Source organism: Balaenoptera acutorostrata, chromosome 3 (assembly GCF_949987535.1).
Source record: "Balaenoptera acutorostrata chromosome 3, mBalAcu1.1, whole genome shotgun sequence".
NCBI classification, from domain to species: domain Eukaryota; kingdom Metazoa; phylum Chordata; class Mammalia; order Artiodactyla; family Balaenopteridae; genus Balaenoptera; species Balaenoptera acutorostrata.
Genome location: NC_080066.1, coordinates 126,197,358 through 126,212,981, shown reverse-complemented (window position 1 = coordinate 126,212,981; position 15,624 = coordinate 126,197,358). Strand labels below are relative to the sequence as shown.

General features: G+C 34.2%; 1 protein-coding gene across 5 annotated transcripts in view; it reads right to left on the bottom strand.

The window, feature by feature from the left end:
- Positions 1-15,624, bottom strand: part of FANCM (FA complementation group M) — a 57,962-nt gene that overhangs the window by 11,082 nt on the left and 31,256 nt on the right. For 3 of the 5 annotated variants that reach the window (XM_057542618.1, XM_057542619.1, XM_057542621.1), the window contains 7 exons: positions 15,057-15,214; positions 13,801-13,956; positions 10,142-12,059; positions 5,842-5,939; positions 5,536-5,604; positions 3,382-3,501; positions 2,499-2,655 (listed from right to left, as the gene is read on the bottom strand). In XM_057542618.1, coding sequence (XP_057398601.1) covers positions 2,499-2,655; positions 3,382-3,501; positions 5,536-5,604; positions 5,842-5,939; positions 10,142-12,059; positions 13,801-13,956; positions 15,057-15,214 — 2,676 coding nt within the window. The remainder of the gene's footprint in view (positions 1-2,498; positions 2,656-3,381; positions 3,502-5,535; positions 5,605-5,841; positions 5,940-10,141; positions 12,060-13,800; positions 13,957-15,056; positions 15,215-15,624) is intronic. The other 2 variants (XM_007182012.2, XM_057542620.1) reach the window with 2 other exon arrangements.

Below are 15,624 nucleotides of genomic sequence, written 5' to 3'. Positions count from 1 at the left end.
TAGAGTGATTAAATTAATTAACAGGTTATTTTGAGGGATAACATTGCTAATTTAATGACTATCATGCTTGGGACAAGATGTATAAGCTTTTCTTTGAATAATATTTCCCTTATCTCCATTCCATAGCTAGCTTCAACTATTAGATATTCTCCTGACTTAACTACCCACTTCTTACTCATGATAAATCCCTACAAAATTTAGTGAGATCTTTATTTCCAGTTTACTGTTCAAAAGGACTCAAACAAGGAGCTTTCAGAGATTTTTTTTCTTTTGTTTTATAGATTTTTTTTTTTGGTATAATGCATATACGATAAAATTCATCCTCTTTAGGGTATAGTTCTGAGTCTTGACAAATGCATAGTTATGGCAACCACTATTCTATTTGCTGTTGCTATAGTTTTACCTTTTCCAGAATGTCGTATAAATCAAAGTATATAGTATGTAACCTTTTGAATCTGGCTTTTTCCAGAAATCATAATTCATGTGAGATTCATAGGCCTATCATTTTTTAAAGTTATATAGCAAAGAGTACCTAAGAAATGAGGCGTAAAAAAAAAAAAAAAAGATAACGTGGATTTTGAGATTTTCTTAAAAAAAAAAAAAACTTTGAAATCCTACGTTTCAAACGTACTGTTTCTAAATGGAGTTTCAGATCTCCCTACTCTCCATCCCAACTGCTCCACCTTCAACCTTCCCAATTGCAGCAACTAAAGTCCTTCCTGCTGCTCAAGCCCACTGACTCCCTCTTTTTCTCTCTAATCCATCAGAAAACCCTGTCAGCTGTACATAGCCAGAATCCAATCTTTCTCACCCTCTCACTGCCACCACCTTGGTAGGAGCCACTAACATACCTTGATTAGATTCCTGCGATGGCCTCCTAAATGGTCTCTTTTTCCACCTTTGCTCCCAAATAGGCTGTTCTCAACACAGAAGCTAGAGCGATACTACTGAAATAATATGAGCTGGCTGCTCATTCATTACTCTCTGATCTCACTTCCTACTACTCCCCTTCTCACTCATTCAATTCCAGTCACAATGCTGTTCCCTTGAACAAGCCAGGCACACTCCTGCTTCAGGGCCTTCACACTGGTTGTCATCTTTGCAACAACATTCTCCCACCAGATTATACAATACTACAGACCTGCAAAAGAAACCTTATTCTGCAAATCATATCAGTATCAGCGACATAGTACCGAGAACTTTGTATTTAAAGCCTTTTTTCTTTAAAGTCACGGACCTTGGGAAACTTTGCTGTTTCAAATCATATCAGGCACTGCAGGAGCAGAATAATGGCAAGATTTGTGAAAGATACGAATACAGAAGAGCCCACCACAATCTTTCCCATTTCTATTAAAGCCAATCTGAATCATCTGCTCTTAATATATTGTATAGAAGACCTGCTCAAGCATTGTTTGGGGAAACTGTTTTCGAAAAGCAGATCTCCCGGGCTTCCCTGGTGGCGCAGTGGTTGAGAATCTGCCTGCTAATGCGGGGGACACGGGTTCGAGCCCTGGTCTGGGAAGATCCCACATGCCACGGAGCAGCTGGGCCCGTGAGCCACAATTGCTGAGCCTGCGCGTCTGGAGCCTGTGCCCCGCGACGGGAGGGGCCGCGATAGAGAAAGGCCCGCGCACCGCGATGAAGAGCGGTCCCCGCACCGCGATGAAGAGTGGCCCCCGCTTGCCGCAACTGGAGAAAGCCCTCGCACGAACCGAAGACCCAGCACAGCCAAAAATAAATAAATAAATAAATAAATAAGAAAATCCTTTAAAAAAAAAAAAAAAAAAAAAAAAAGAAAAGCAGATCTCCCTTCCCTTAGCAAATTTAATAAATTTAGCTTTGTGTCTCAGCAAATTTAATAAATTTAGCTTTGTGTCTCAGCTGGTTTTAAATTTAGCTTTGTGTCACACTGCTGGATTCCTCATCTCCTTCTAGTCTTTGATTAAATGTCACCTTCTCAATGAGGGCTACCCCTAATTACCTTACTTAAATTTGCAGCTTGTCTGTTAATACCCCTAACTGCTGCCACTCCAAATCTTCATCTTACTCAACTCTTTTTGTTTTTCTGTAAAGTTTTCATCTTATACTAAATAATTTAGTTATTATGTATATTGCTTGTCTTCTTCCATTCAAATGTAAGCTTCATAAGGGCAGGGGGTTTTGTCCATTTTGCTCACAGATGCAGCTTTCTCAAGAACCTTACATAGTACTGGGCACATAGTAGGCACTAAATACTTGTTTAAATGAACATCTGACACTGAGCCAACTAGGTCATTCTGGAGAGACATAATCAAATTAGCAGAAGCCTATAAACAATCAACTCTCACATAAAGCAAATATTAACAGAATTTGAATGAAAATGACCAAGTATTTTACACACGACAAATTTAATTCCCTTTAAAGTCAAAGTTCTTTGGAAACCGACTAGAATATTTAAGTATAACCACATTAAAGGCATTGAAAATTAAAAGAAAAAGAAGCATCATTATATCACTTACCATTTATAGCCTGTGACAGTTGAGTCTCATCATTTAAAAAGTCAAGTAACGAGGAATCTTGTTCATTTTCTGACTCATAATTTTCATCTGATGAAACACATTCTGCATCTTCTTGGGAAAGTTCTGCTTCATCATCTAAAAACTTCCTAGCTACAAGCTAAGATAAATGAGAAAAAAGGAAGATGTCTTTAAGAAAATCATTTTATTTCTTCAAATAATTGGAAAGAGTTCTGGAAAATGGATTTCTTGCCAGTGCTTTTAAGATCAAAAATAATAAAAATAGAAAACTGCAAGAAGAAATAATAAAGTAGTATACCTATTTAAAATTTCTTCTTTTAATTCTGTTATGAATAAAATAAAGTACAAGTCAGCATGTCAGCTTGCTGAATGTTTCTTAATCAGCATAAAGTCTCCTGAGTCTTTCAGCTAATTAATTTTTGCCAGGAAAAATACAGTACCACAGAAAGACTGATCAGACAAAAAGGTGCTGAGAATTCTTTTCCAAGAATGTGAATATTGGATAGAGATAAGAAAAACAATATAATTATTACAAAAGTAAATATTCTAAAACTCAGATTTCTATCTCTATATTTTCTTCAATTTGAATATTAAATCCTCAATACACTAAAGTTTCTTCATTTAGTCATTCAAAATAACACAACACTGCAAGATAGTTTCAAAACACAAAGGGAAACTAAAATACCACAACTTAAGATTTTAATTCCAATACAAAAAGTAAAATTCGTGTCAAAATATTTTTTAATTTTTTCCTATAAGAAATGATAGAGAAAAATCTACTTCTGTGTAAAATCTACTGTTCTTTACTAATAAAAAAAAATACATAGTATATTTATATAAAAATAAGAAACTGAAAAAAGTTTACCTTTAGGTGACTCAGTCTCTTTTGGACTTTGATGCCTCTTTTATTATGATCCTTGAAGTCTGCTGATTGTGGATGTCGTTTGCTAAAATTCTCACTCTCATCACTAGATGATAAATCTAACTAAAATTCAATAAAATTCTTGCATGAGAAAATATATTTGGAGTGTTGTATCTTAATGTGTTTCTCAAGGGTTATTGTTTCTGTTTTCATTTTTCCTTTTTAAATAGTTGACCTAACATTTTCTTGTTAGAAAAATAAAATGTTCTTACAACTCAGAGCCATGTTATAAATACACAATACTTAAGAATTTAAAAGTTAGGTAATTCTAAGTACTAAAATAATAAATTAGGTAATATAAGTAATACTAGTATAGTATTCATTCAATTTTGTATGAAATTGAATGTATCTGATGAAAACTTGTGTTTTTAGTTTAACACTTTCCTTTAGAAGACCCTGAAGGGCTTCACACACAAAAAATTAAGTCTGTAAATACAACTATCAAAATCAGTCCAAACATACATTGAGTCCTTTCCAACTAAGAAACCAATATAACAACAAATTTTGACTATGAAACCTACTATAATATCTCTTTTTTTTTTTTTTTTTTTTTTTTTTTTTAATGAGGATCTTGAATCAGATGCGTATGTTTTTTTCTTTTTTTTTTGATTGATTGATTGATTGATTTTGGCTGTGTTGGGTCTTTGTTTCTGTGCGAGGGCTTTCTCCAGTTGTGGCAAGCGGGGGCCACTCTTCATCGCGATGCGCGGGCCTCTCACCGCCGCGGCCTCTCTCGCCGCGGAGCACAGGCTCCAGACACGCAGGCTCAGCAGTTGTGGCTCACGGGCCCAGCCGCTCCGCGGCATGTGGGATCCTCCCAGGCCAGGGCTCGAACCCGTGTCCCCTGCACTAGCAGGCAGACTCTCAACCACTGCGCCACCAGGGAAGCCCGAAACCTACTATAATATCTCTTAAAGAATAATATAAAACCAATCAAAAGAATCAAAAGAAATTTATCAAAATAATTTCAATTTACAGGAATACTTTTAGGTTAAAGTAGATTGAGCATCAGCATTATTAATATTTTAATTCACTTCTAGTAAGTCAATCAGACATTCTAGTTCAAGTAGCAAGTTAAAGCAATTTTTCTAATGAAGTTTTATATGAGTATACAAAGTTAATATGGACTGATTGCATTTTCAATTAATTTTGCACAAATTATACTAGTTTGTATTAGAGAATTAAAACACACAAGATTTCCTAATCTCAAAATTTAGCTATCAGATATAAACTGATGACAAATGAATACTATTAGCCTTAAGACCTGTCCCCCAACCCAGATTTCACATTCTCATAGTTGTCAATGCCTGCCAGACACTGTCACTTTACTACCCCACATGAACTTCAAACATGTTCAACACTGAACTTACCACTCTTCCTTGTTTTCTCTAAAGATGTGACACATCTGCCAACTAGCCCAAGCCAAAACCAGAGAGTCATCGTGGACTCCTTCTTTTCCTTCTTTCAAGCCCATTCAGTAAGCAAGTGAAAGAATAAGGCCTTCCAAAAACTCACCCAGATTTTTCTCCAATTTTACTTCCTGGTACTTTTTGTCTTTACAATCCAACAACAAGAGATGCTGTTTCCCCACTTTGTGTCCTTCTTTAAGCTGTTGGGAATGCCTTCCGTTCTCCCTTCTCTTCCCTAACTGCCACAGATGCTTTAAGATTTAAGTAAGGTGTTATCTTCAAGAAGCTTGCCAGAACTCCCAAGGTCTAGGTTAAGGGTTTATCTTTTCTTATCACTTAACTTAAAAAATTATATGGAAATTATCCACTTACTTATCTATCCTTCCTACTAGATTGCAGACTTAACAGTATGAGGAAATAATCTTTACAGTATCCCCAACATCTTATACAGTAGATACAAAGTAGGTATTTAATCTGAATTGCTGGAGTGTACTGACAAAAATAGGAATAGTTTTTTGAAGGAGTTTAAAATTAAAATAGAAATTCCAGTCACATAGGATTTACTATCTATTTTTCTGTTAAACATATACCCATAAGATCAAACATACCTATGGTCATCTATACACATATTTCTCTTGTAATATTTATTTCAAAAGGAATTACTATACATTATTTGTTATTCACTTACTCTGTTTGGAGGAACCCTGCGCTTTTTGACAGCATGAAGTGGAGAATCAACTTCGCTATTTTTCTGATTCTAGATAAAGTAGATAAATAAAGTAAAAAGTTAAAAAAAAAATAGTTTTAAGGGGAACAAAAGGACTTCCCTGGCGGTCCAGTGGTTAAGACTCCATGCTTCCAAGGCCGGGGGTGTGGGTTCCATACCTGGTTGGGGAACTAAGATCCCACATGCTATGCGGTGTGGCCAAAAAAAAAAATAAGAGGAACAAAAAACTTTATGTGATCATGTTATTGTGATTATTGAATGACTCACCTCAGGGGACTCCAAAACATTTCCTTTTGTCTTTTTACTTTTTCTTCGGAAAATCTCATCATCTTCACTTTCACTGCTTGTTAACTGTTCATCTATAACTTATTAAAAAATAATGAATCTGGTCAACAGATTTAAGTTTATCCAACCACAACTATTTTATTGATGGGTCCAATAAGAATTGTTTCTGGCAATCTCAACATTTATTCACTCTCAAACAAGATAGTTTTTTAGAAATTTGGCCCAAAAATCAGCATGGGAAAAAACAGAAAAATAAAAACAATGCCAGTGAAGAAATTAAGACACGATAACTCTTGGTAATAAATATATATTTAACTCAGGTTCAGTTTTACAAATTAACTGAAAAAAGTCCAGAAGAGTGCAAAATACAATTTTATTAGTCTTATTGGTTCTAGAATTCATCTCTAAAACCTACTATAGTCTTTCTGCCCTTTGTGTCTTATTCTCTTTCTAGTTGAAGGCTACAAAACAATATATGAAAAGATTTTTTAATGTATATATGTACATATGTGTACATATACATATGTGTTTGTGAGTAAGTGTAAAATAAAAATTGGTAGTCACCCAAATGTTGTAATTGGAACAAGACATTCGGGGGTAGAAAGAATGTTAAAAAACAAAACACTCATGTGAAATCAAATCCTTCACGTTTTCAGGTACTTAAAGAAAGTTCTATTTCTGTACTTTCATAAAATTTTGACAGAAGACACCTTCTATGTGTTTTTATGAAACCTTGTATAAAAGCCCTGTGGCTGTTTTAAGATATGTTCATAAATCCTCTGATATGCCTGCCTTTCAAGAGTTGGATCATAATTCTTCTACCCTTGAGGGTGGGCCACACTTGGTCACTTGCTTCTAACAGAAGAATATAATGGAAGTGAAGGTGTGTTACTTCAGAGTCTAGGTCAGAAGAGGTCTCATCCTTGCTCTCTTTCTGGCCTCATTCACTCTGGAGGAAGCCAAATGCTATATAATGAGAGTAGAGGAAGTAACCCAATGGAGAGGCAAACATGGCAAGAAACTGAGGCCTCTTAACCAATGGCAATGTGATCCTCCAAGCTTATTCAAGCCTTCAGATAACTGTAGCCCTGGCCAACGTCTTGACTGCAACCTCATAAAATATCCGTAGTCAGAACTCTCAGCTAAAGAGTCCAAAGAAACGGTGAAATAATATATGCTGTCCAAAGGAACGGTGAAATAATATATGCTGTCCAAAGGAACGGTGAAATAATATATGCTGTTTTAAGTCATTAAGTTGTGGAGGAAATCTGTTATGCAGCAAGAGATAAATAACACAGATTTTGGTACCTGGAAATAGGGAATTACCATACCAAAACCTGAAACTGTGGACATAAATTTAGAACTAGAGAGTGGGCAGAAGCTGAAAGGATTTTTGAGGAAAGTTTTAGTGAAAGCTTGAAGAGCCTCAAAGGAATTGTTTGTAGGAAGATTAACGGCCATTTAGGAGGCCATGGGTGAGGGCTTAGAAAGAAGTAAGAAAAATCTTATTAGAAATTATAGGAAATAGGATCCTTAATATAGTGCCAAAAAGTTTAGCAACATTGCGGTAACACAGAAACTAGAAAATGTACCTAATGGGACTTCCCTGGCGGTCCAGTGGTTAAGACTTCGCCTTCCAATGCAGGGGGTTCGGGTTCGATCCCTGGTCTGGGAGCTAAGATCCCACATGCCTCGTGGCCAAAAAAAAAACCCCAAAAACGAAAATATACCTAATGAATGAGGTGATCTAAGTAAGGAGATTTCCAGACAAAATGTTTAAGGTATTACCTATGCTTCTTCCTGTTTAAGTAAAATGTGAAAGGAGAGAGAGCAACTAAAGAAAGTACTGTTAAACAGGAAACAGTTGAGACTTGCTGGTTTTGAAGATTAACAGCTTCTCCAGCTGGCAAACAATATTAAATTAAGAAATGTTCCAGGCAAAGATCTAATCTAGAAGACTGCTAAGAAGCTATTGTGCAAATGGTGCTGAAGGTGTAACTGTAAATGCTTTAAGACCTCAGAAAGATCAAAGGTGGTACCTTAGAGTACCATTCAGTCAGATAAAAGGCCCTCTAAACATTTTAAAGATGTCTCTTACATTTCCTCTCAAACAACAGGCCTTCTAAGAAGATTAAGGAACTATCTCTAGACATCTTAGGAGAAGCCAAAGGTAGAGAAGGACTTACCTCCAAAAGATTTGTGGGCATAGCTAGTGTCTAATGGAATGAACCTCAAATAAGATTCACAAGAGATCCACAAAGATTTATGAGAATTATATGCAAAGAAACACAGCCAGCTACAACTAAAAGGGGCAGAGACAGTACAAAATGAAAAGAGGTCTTTGGATCCCCAAATTTTCACTAAAAGGAAGCAGGCTGAGAAAACTCCACAGGTGCTACCTGTTATGAAATTGAACCGAGCATCCAGAGGACAAAGCCAAGAACCATGGAGAATTATTACCAGACTTTGAGTACTAATCAAGAAACTTCCACTCTCAGCTCTGCTAGATTTTAGAATTGCTATGGACCAGAGATTCCTGTGTGCCTCCCATCACCCTCCCCCACTTTCAAATAAGCCATCTTGGAAGCAGATTCTACATGCCCAGTCAAGTCTTCAGATGACTGCAACCCCAAGTGAAATCTTGACTATAACCCTAAGAGAAAGCCAGAACCACCCAGTTAAGCAACTCTCAAACTCCTAAACTACAGAAACTGTGAGATGTTATTTTAAGCCACTAATTTAAGGGGAGTAATTTTTTACACAGCAATAAAAAACTAATACAAACTCACAGAGTAAATTTCTCCTCACACTCTATACTAATAAAACATCTACCCAGACAGATAAACTTGAATAAATCCTTTTTGTAGATGATCACTATATAATCCAACTCATTTTCCTTTTTTCATTATCTTCTATGGAAGCCACAGTTAAATGCAGGGCTCAGCTACAATAAGCAAATCATTCCAGGAGGCTTTCCTTTTAACTGCTTTAGTGGTGTTTTAATCAACTATTATTGTATACGTATATAACAGGGCAAATTATCCTAAGTCTTCTATTTCAGTTAAGTGGAATAATAAATACTAAGTAAATATTCCCTAATAAGTTGTTCCTTAATGTATATGTATTCAGAATTATATTGCCCATGGTTAGTAGTTAAGTACAATGCTAGAAAAAAAGTTTTAATGCAAATATGACACAAAGAAAAATTATCTCACCCATTAACACAGACTTAATATAAAGGTGTTAAAGCAAATACTAAAGGATCACAGGCAACACACTTAGTAAAAATACACATGTCAGAGTACCTCCAGAACTATGCAGAATAGTCAGTTTTTAAAAATCAACTGTATTTCCAGAACTTATTTTAAATAAGTTTTTATCTTAAATAAAACATTCATGAATCATGCCCTTGATGCTAATGAGAACAGATAAGAAAAAGATTTACAAAGGAAATTCTCATTTTACCCTACAACTATTCTTTTTCCTCAGCCATAAAGAATAAAATTCATAAATGGCCTGCTATAATAATCTATATGCAAACTAGAGTTGGGTTCTGTAACAGGATCTAAAGGATATTTAAATCATTTTAATACTAAACATCTATTTTCTGGGTTTTCTGTAGAATTAGATCACAGAAATCCAAAGATTCCTGTAGATCTGCTATGGTCTTATCTCAATCTTCCAAATACAGTCTTATTTCTAAATTTTGCTATATAAATCCTCTACTTTATACTATCCCACCAAAAATCTTACACTTTCCTTCTTTCCCTTTGTTTTCACCATTTTATAACATCCAAATTCCCTCCTGATTATTTTCAACATATTCAAATCATGAATATTCCTGAGGAGCCAAAATGAAAACCTACCTTTAAAGTCAACATTTCCAATCTAATCTAGTTCAAAATGTTTTCATCTTCTGAACCTCCTAAATGTCTGCCATCTTATTATTCACTTGGTAGTTATTTCCATGTTTTACTGGTATCTTTTCAAATGTATATGTCACACAGTTGTTTGTGTTTTACAATAAAGGGCTAGAGCCAAATCTTACACTTCTATATTTCACAGTGTCTAGCATAATACCTTTCCTATGGCATGCATGCCATAAGTATATGCAGATAAAATAAATACTGTATCGGTAAGCATCAACTTCAGAAATATATAGTACATCGACTACCTAATTCAATACACCATATACTGAGAAACTACATTTTGAAAAATTATAGAATATGATCCAAAGTAATCATTCTAGAAAGATTTGTATTTTATAAAGATGGAATCTTACCTTTACCAGAACGGCAGGATTGATGCAGATTGATTTGTTCCCTGCTTTTAGCCTTTTCTATAGAAAGTCCCGAATCATCAAAAGTTGAATTCAATGTTTCTTTGAAACTTTGTAGATTTATTTTTCCCTTATTAGAATCTGACTTCCTAGCCATTTCTATTCTCTTCTTAGAAAATGAGTTTGGCGTGTTTGACTGAGAAAATGGTGTACTCATAACTTTCTCTCCTACTGGCAATGAAAATTGAGAATAACCAGGAGACATAAATTCTTTACTTTTTGTTGCATTCATTGGAAAACATGCAAAAGTTGGACTCCGCTTATCTTCACTTGATGGGTTAGTAATGGTTACACTCGTAGAACTATCAACATGGTCTCTTGATATTACTGCTTGATTTGAAACATAATTTGCATCATTTATCTCCGTAATGTCTAAACACCCTCCAGATAGATCATCTAAAGTTTTATTCTTATTTGTATCTGATGCATGTTCTAGTATTTCATCATCAGTATCTGGACAACAAAATCCTAAATCAAAGGTAACAGAAAATAAATCCTTAGAGCAGTCAAAACCATATTCATCATTCTTCAGTTTTTCCTCATGTACACCTCTCAAATCTTCATGAGATTTCCAATTATTCGTATCACCGATAATTTGATCTTGGGGTTCAGAATTATTGCCTAACAAAAGTTCATCAGAAATTAAGAACTGAGAGCCCAGTGCCATTTCACTTACAGCAGTTTTGTCTGACAGACATAAAGATTTGCATTTACTGTTCAAGGGAGGAAGGTTCACATCATTACACTCTGTATTAACATCCTCAAATAATAGCAAACTCTCATCCTGATCAGTATGCAATATTTGGAGGCCACTGTTATCAACATCATGATTCTTTTCTTCAACAAAATACTTTGGAGGGCCAGTGTTTATTTGAATATGATGGTTGGATACTAAATGTTCATTTTTAATATCTTTATGTACTTTATCATAGTAACAGAAGCTTGGTTCAGCAGAAATCTTATCATTAATTGTACCATAAAGGCAATTTTTTTCAGAAGGATGAGTAATAAATTTAAGTGAACTCAATTCTAAATTCTGTTGAGAATGTATAGTTGAATGTGACATCAAACAGGTGGATTTGTCATTTTGTAAACACTCTGTGTAGGGTAGAAAAAGCAAGTTCTCGAGTGCAGAACCCTTAGAAATTTCATATTCCAAATTTGAGAGTGCACTAAGAGGCGGAGGAGAATGAGATAAAAATATCTCTACATTAGCTAGCACCTCTTTTGTTAATGAATGACAATTATAAAATTTGTCATCTGTTCTAGCTATATAAAGCTCATCCTCAAATGGAAAAAATAAGCTATAAGAAAGAGATTTCTCATCACTGAAACTGTTATAACCAGAATCTAAGAAATTTCCAGTAAATGAACTAGTAGATTTATTTGTAAACTGACAATCTGCTAATAATCCACATGACTGATTACCTACATTTTCACTGATAGCACATGTGGCAGCAACTTCATCTGTATCTGATACCCTTTTATCATTTAGTAGGTCTACCTGAAAAATATTTTCAGCAGTAGAACTGCCATCAGTATCTAAAGGCCCCATAACAACCTCCTTATTTTCTTTTTTAGGTTGATCTTTTTTCAGTTCTTTGGAAACTTTTTTTTTTAGAGAAGCAATTTCAGTTGGTTTGATACGAATTTGTTTAAAATTTTCAGCACATTCTTCATCAGATTCCGTCATTGAGAGTGATTTGCCTCGATTTATATTCTTTGTAAATGAAGATTTCTTGTTACTAGTAAAGGTGCCACTGGCAAAAGGATTATATTCATTCCTGGGAGCACTAGATGTTGAGCTAACATCTTCCATTTGTAAATAAGATTTAATTTCCAATTCATAGCTGCATTCTCCCTATAAAGAAGGAAAATGAAAAAGTCACAGGAAAACAAAACAAAAAAAAAACAATTCTAAAGATGAGTTTTACTCTGCTAAAATATTTTCTAAACAATACTACATTATTCAAATGATTTTTTTATACCTTAAAAATTTATTCCAAGTCAACCAAAATAGAAATGACACTACTGCAAAATTATCATAAATTGTCTTTTATCAGTTAATATTTTTGTATTCCCAGTACCCAGTACATGAGAGACCCATGATAACTATTTGTAGAAAGTACAAATTAATACATAGAGTATGATTATAAACACTGTTTTTTCACTTCTGACATTTAATTGAACAATTATTCTAATTTCCTAAAAATAGATATTTAAGAAATTAATATATATAAATGAAAAACACGCATATGTATGTTAAATTTACTCTCTTAATGAAGGTAAACTAAGAACAGCTTTTAAAACATCTGAAATAATGGTACCTGTATGTCTTCTAGGCTGTAAGCTAGAATATACTGTTTTTAACAAATTTCCCAAGAACTCTTCTAGTGAATTTCCAAGTCTTACTTACCTCTAAATCTAAAACTACGGTCCCCACCATCCCTGACTCATCCTTCCCTCTTGCCCACGAATGCCACTTTAGTCAGGATTCCTCTACTATTCAGGGACTTAAGCAATTAATTCTCCACTTTTTGAATAATAAATACAGTAAATATTAATGTGAAAATGTCTGTCTCCCTGCTAGGATATATGCTCCCTATAGAATATTTTATCTGACTTCTTCACCAATGTAGCCGCAGGGCCTAGAACAAACCATGCCATGTAGAAGGCACTAAATAAATGTGTTACTTTGATGTATAGGCTTTGCTGGGATCTAAAAATAATTACTTTATTTACATGTATTCATGAACAACAGCTAATAAAAATAGCAGCTACAATCTATTGAGTAATTACTATGTGCCAGTTTCTATTCTAATTGCTTTAGGTGTATTAAGCCACTTAATCCTCACAACAATCTTATGAAGAAAGTATTATCATTATCCCCATTTTACAGATAAAACTGAGGCACAAAGAGGTTAAGTAACTTACAGATGCACAATTAGTAAGAGGTAAAGTTGGGCTTCTAACCCAGGCATTTTGGATTTCACACTCATAATAGGTTCATCATTCTGACTCTCTCAAGGAAGAATAATCAGGAAACTGCTCAAGAAATCACTAAATCTCTAAACTACCACCAGGATAAAAGAGACATACCAAATGACCTATATGATAGAGAACATTTATGCAGATCCCAATCTAACAATAATCTTAAATTAGCTTTACAAACAGTTTATATAAATCATTAAATGGGAATTCCCTGGAGCTCTATTGGTTAGGACTTGATGCTTTCACTGCTGGGGCCCAGGTTCAATCCCTGGTCAGGGAATTAAGATCCTGCAAGCCATGCAGCACGGCCAAAAAAAAATTTTAAATAAAAGAAAATTTTAAAAAATCATTAAATGTATTAAAATTCTACTCTGGTCTATCAATACTCACAGATGACATTCTTCTAACTAGGCCTACTTCTCCTAAGACAGAAAACTAGTTCCTCACTGAGATCACAAGAAGCTATATAGAAAAACAAAAATAGTCTAGCTATGATTATTTATAATAAATACTTGTTTCTTATAATAAAGACTTCAAATTAAGAAGAATAAAGATTAAGTATTCTAGTTTCACTGTCATACCAGCAAGAGAAAGTTACAGTAGAACCCTACCTCTTCATGTCTCATTCCTTCTATCATTTGCATAATGTTTATGAAATGGTGACATCGATCTGAATGGTCAACTTGATATGTAGGCAAAGGATGATCCTGCCACAGTCTCCATTCAGAGAGAGAGAGTTGATGAATTCCAGTGGTTGGTTCTTGAGTCTTGATTAATGATGATTTAACATAATAAAAACACACATACTCAGATTTCACACACTGATTAAAAATATACTTAATATACCGATAGTCAGCCTACCATAAATAATTTTAATTCATTTAGGTATTTTCAATTAAAATCTCAGGAGAAAAAAGAAAATAATTTTATAAAGTACAAAGATGCCCTTTTAAATACATTTTTTAAATAACTGTTACATGTATCTTGTAAAATTAGAAAGAAAACAATAAATGTCATTAAAAATGAAATACACAAATAAATGTTATATGAGCTACTACTTGGCCATATTCCTGTTTATACAGTCCCATGTTAACAGCAATATTTAAGAAAATGTGTGGCTTCAAAATTACTATCATCCTAGATTTATATTCTATAATCTAATAAAGAGGCAGTCATAATCTCTCAGTGATACTGATCCCAATTCTTCATGCCTATTGCCATTTCTCACTTTCCCTGTTAGTGAATAAAATACAATTTCTCAAGAGCCATATATTTCTAGCCCTATAAATCTTCCCAAAGGAATCTTCCTTGAGGTTGTTTTTCTAGTTCTCTAGGTTCATATGTAACCTTTGCTCAATTCTCTTGACTTTCATTAAGTTCATCAATAATTTGCTCATAATAAACAGAATAAACAAGTCTAAGATCCAATTTAAAGTTTTACTATAATTACAAAACAAAAATTGAAAACAAGTTTGTACAAAGATGCTCATGACAGCATAATTTTATATTAGTAATATACTGAAAATAATTCTAAAACACGACGGGGAAAGAGCCAAATTATGGTATATTGCAGAGTAACATAACAATCATATAAATTACACCTACACAGACATGTTCATATGCAGAAAGTAATAAGAAAAGTCAGAACTTATGTAAATATATTACAGTCATGTAAAAATATATATACAATAAGGAATACAAGAAAATTAGTAGTTTTACCAAGTTAGAGTTTAGTATTCTCTTTTACACTGCTTACATTCTTAATTTTTACATAAGTTGACATTCTGATCATGAACATTCATTCTCTTTACTTCCAAAGCTATTGCACGGTCGCTATAAAGAGCATCTGAAAACATGTTCAACTTACTGGTCTGTTCTCCTCATTTTGTATAGATAGAAACTGAACTTGAGGCAATGTTATTTCCTTAATTTCATCAGTGTCTCTTAATCTATACCGTCTGTTCCATAATTTAAATTCTTCTTCTGATAAGAACCAATCATTCTTTGAATTACTCTGCCTCATTCCTATAAGTTTAAAAAATAATTGAAAAGAGGTTTAAAAAAATCTGCCAGGCAAACACAAAATATACGACATCAACTCAAACGCTCTACCTGTTTATGTCTACTCGTCTCTGCTAAACCACTGATTCTATACCTTAAAATTAGTGTTCTTCATATAAACACTCTGGTTATCACTTCCTGCTTCTACATATCTCCTAAACTTCTCTCACCTCTTTGAAAGTACTGGTGCACCCTTCCATCTAGAGCTAACCTTTGGTAATGACTTCATTAGCAAAACATCACCAGGCAGCTAGGTTCTCAGTCCTGGTTTCTTTCGGACTCTCTCCATTTTGTTGTCTAAGACCTGGCAGGAAACAGATAACTCACAGATGAAAACTAGTATCATGATTCTAGCATAACATTATCAGAAAAGT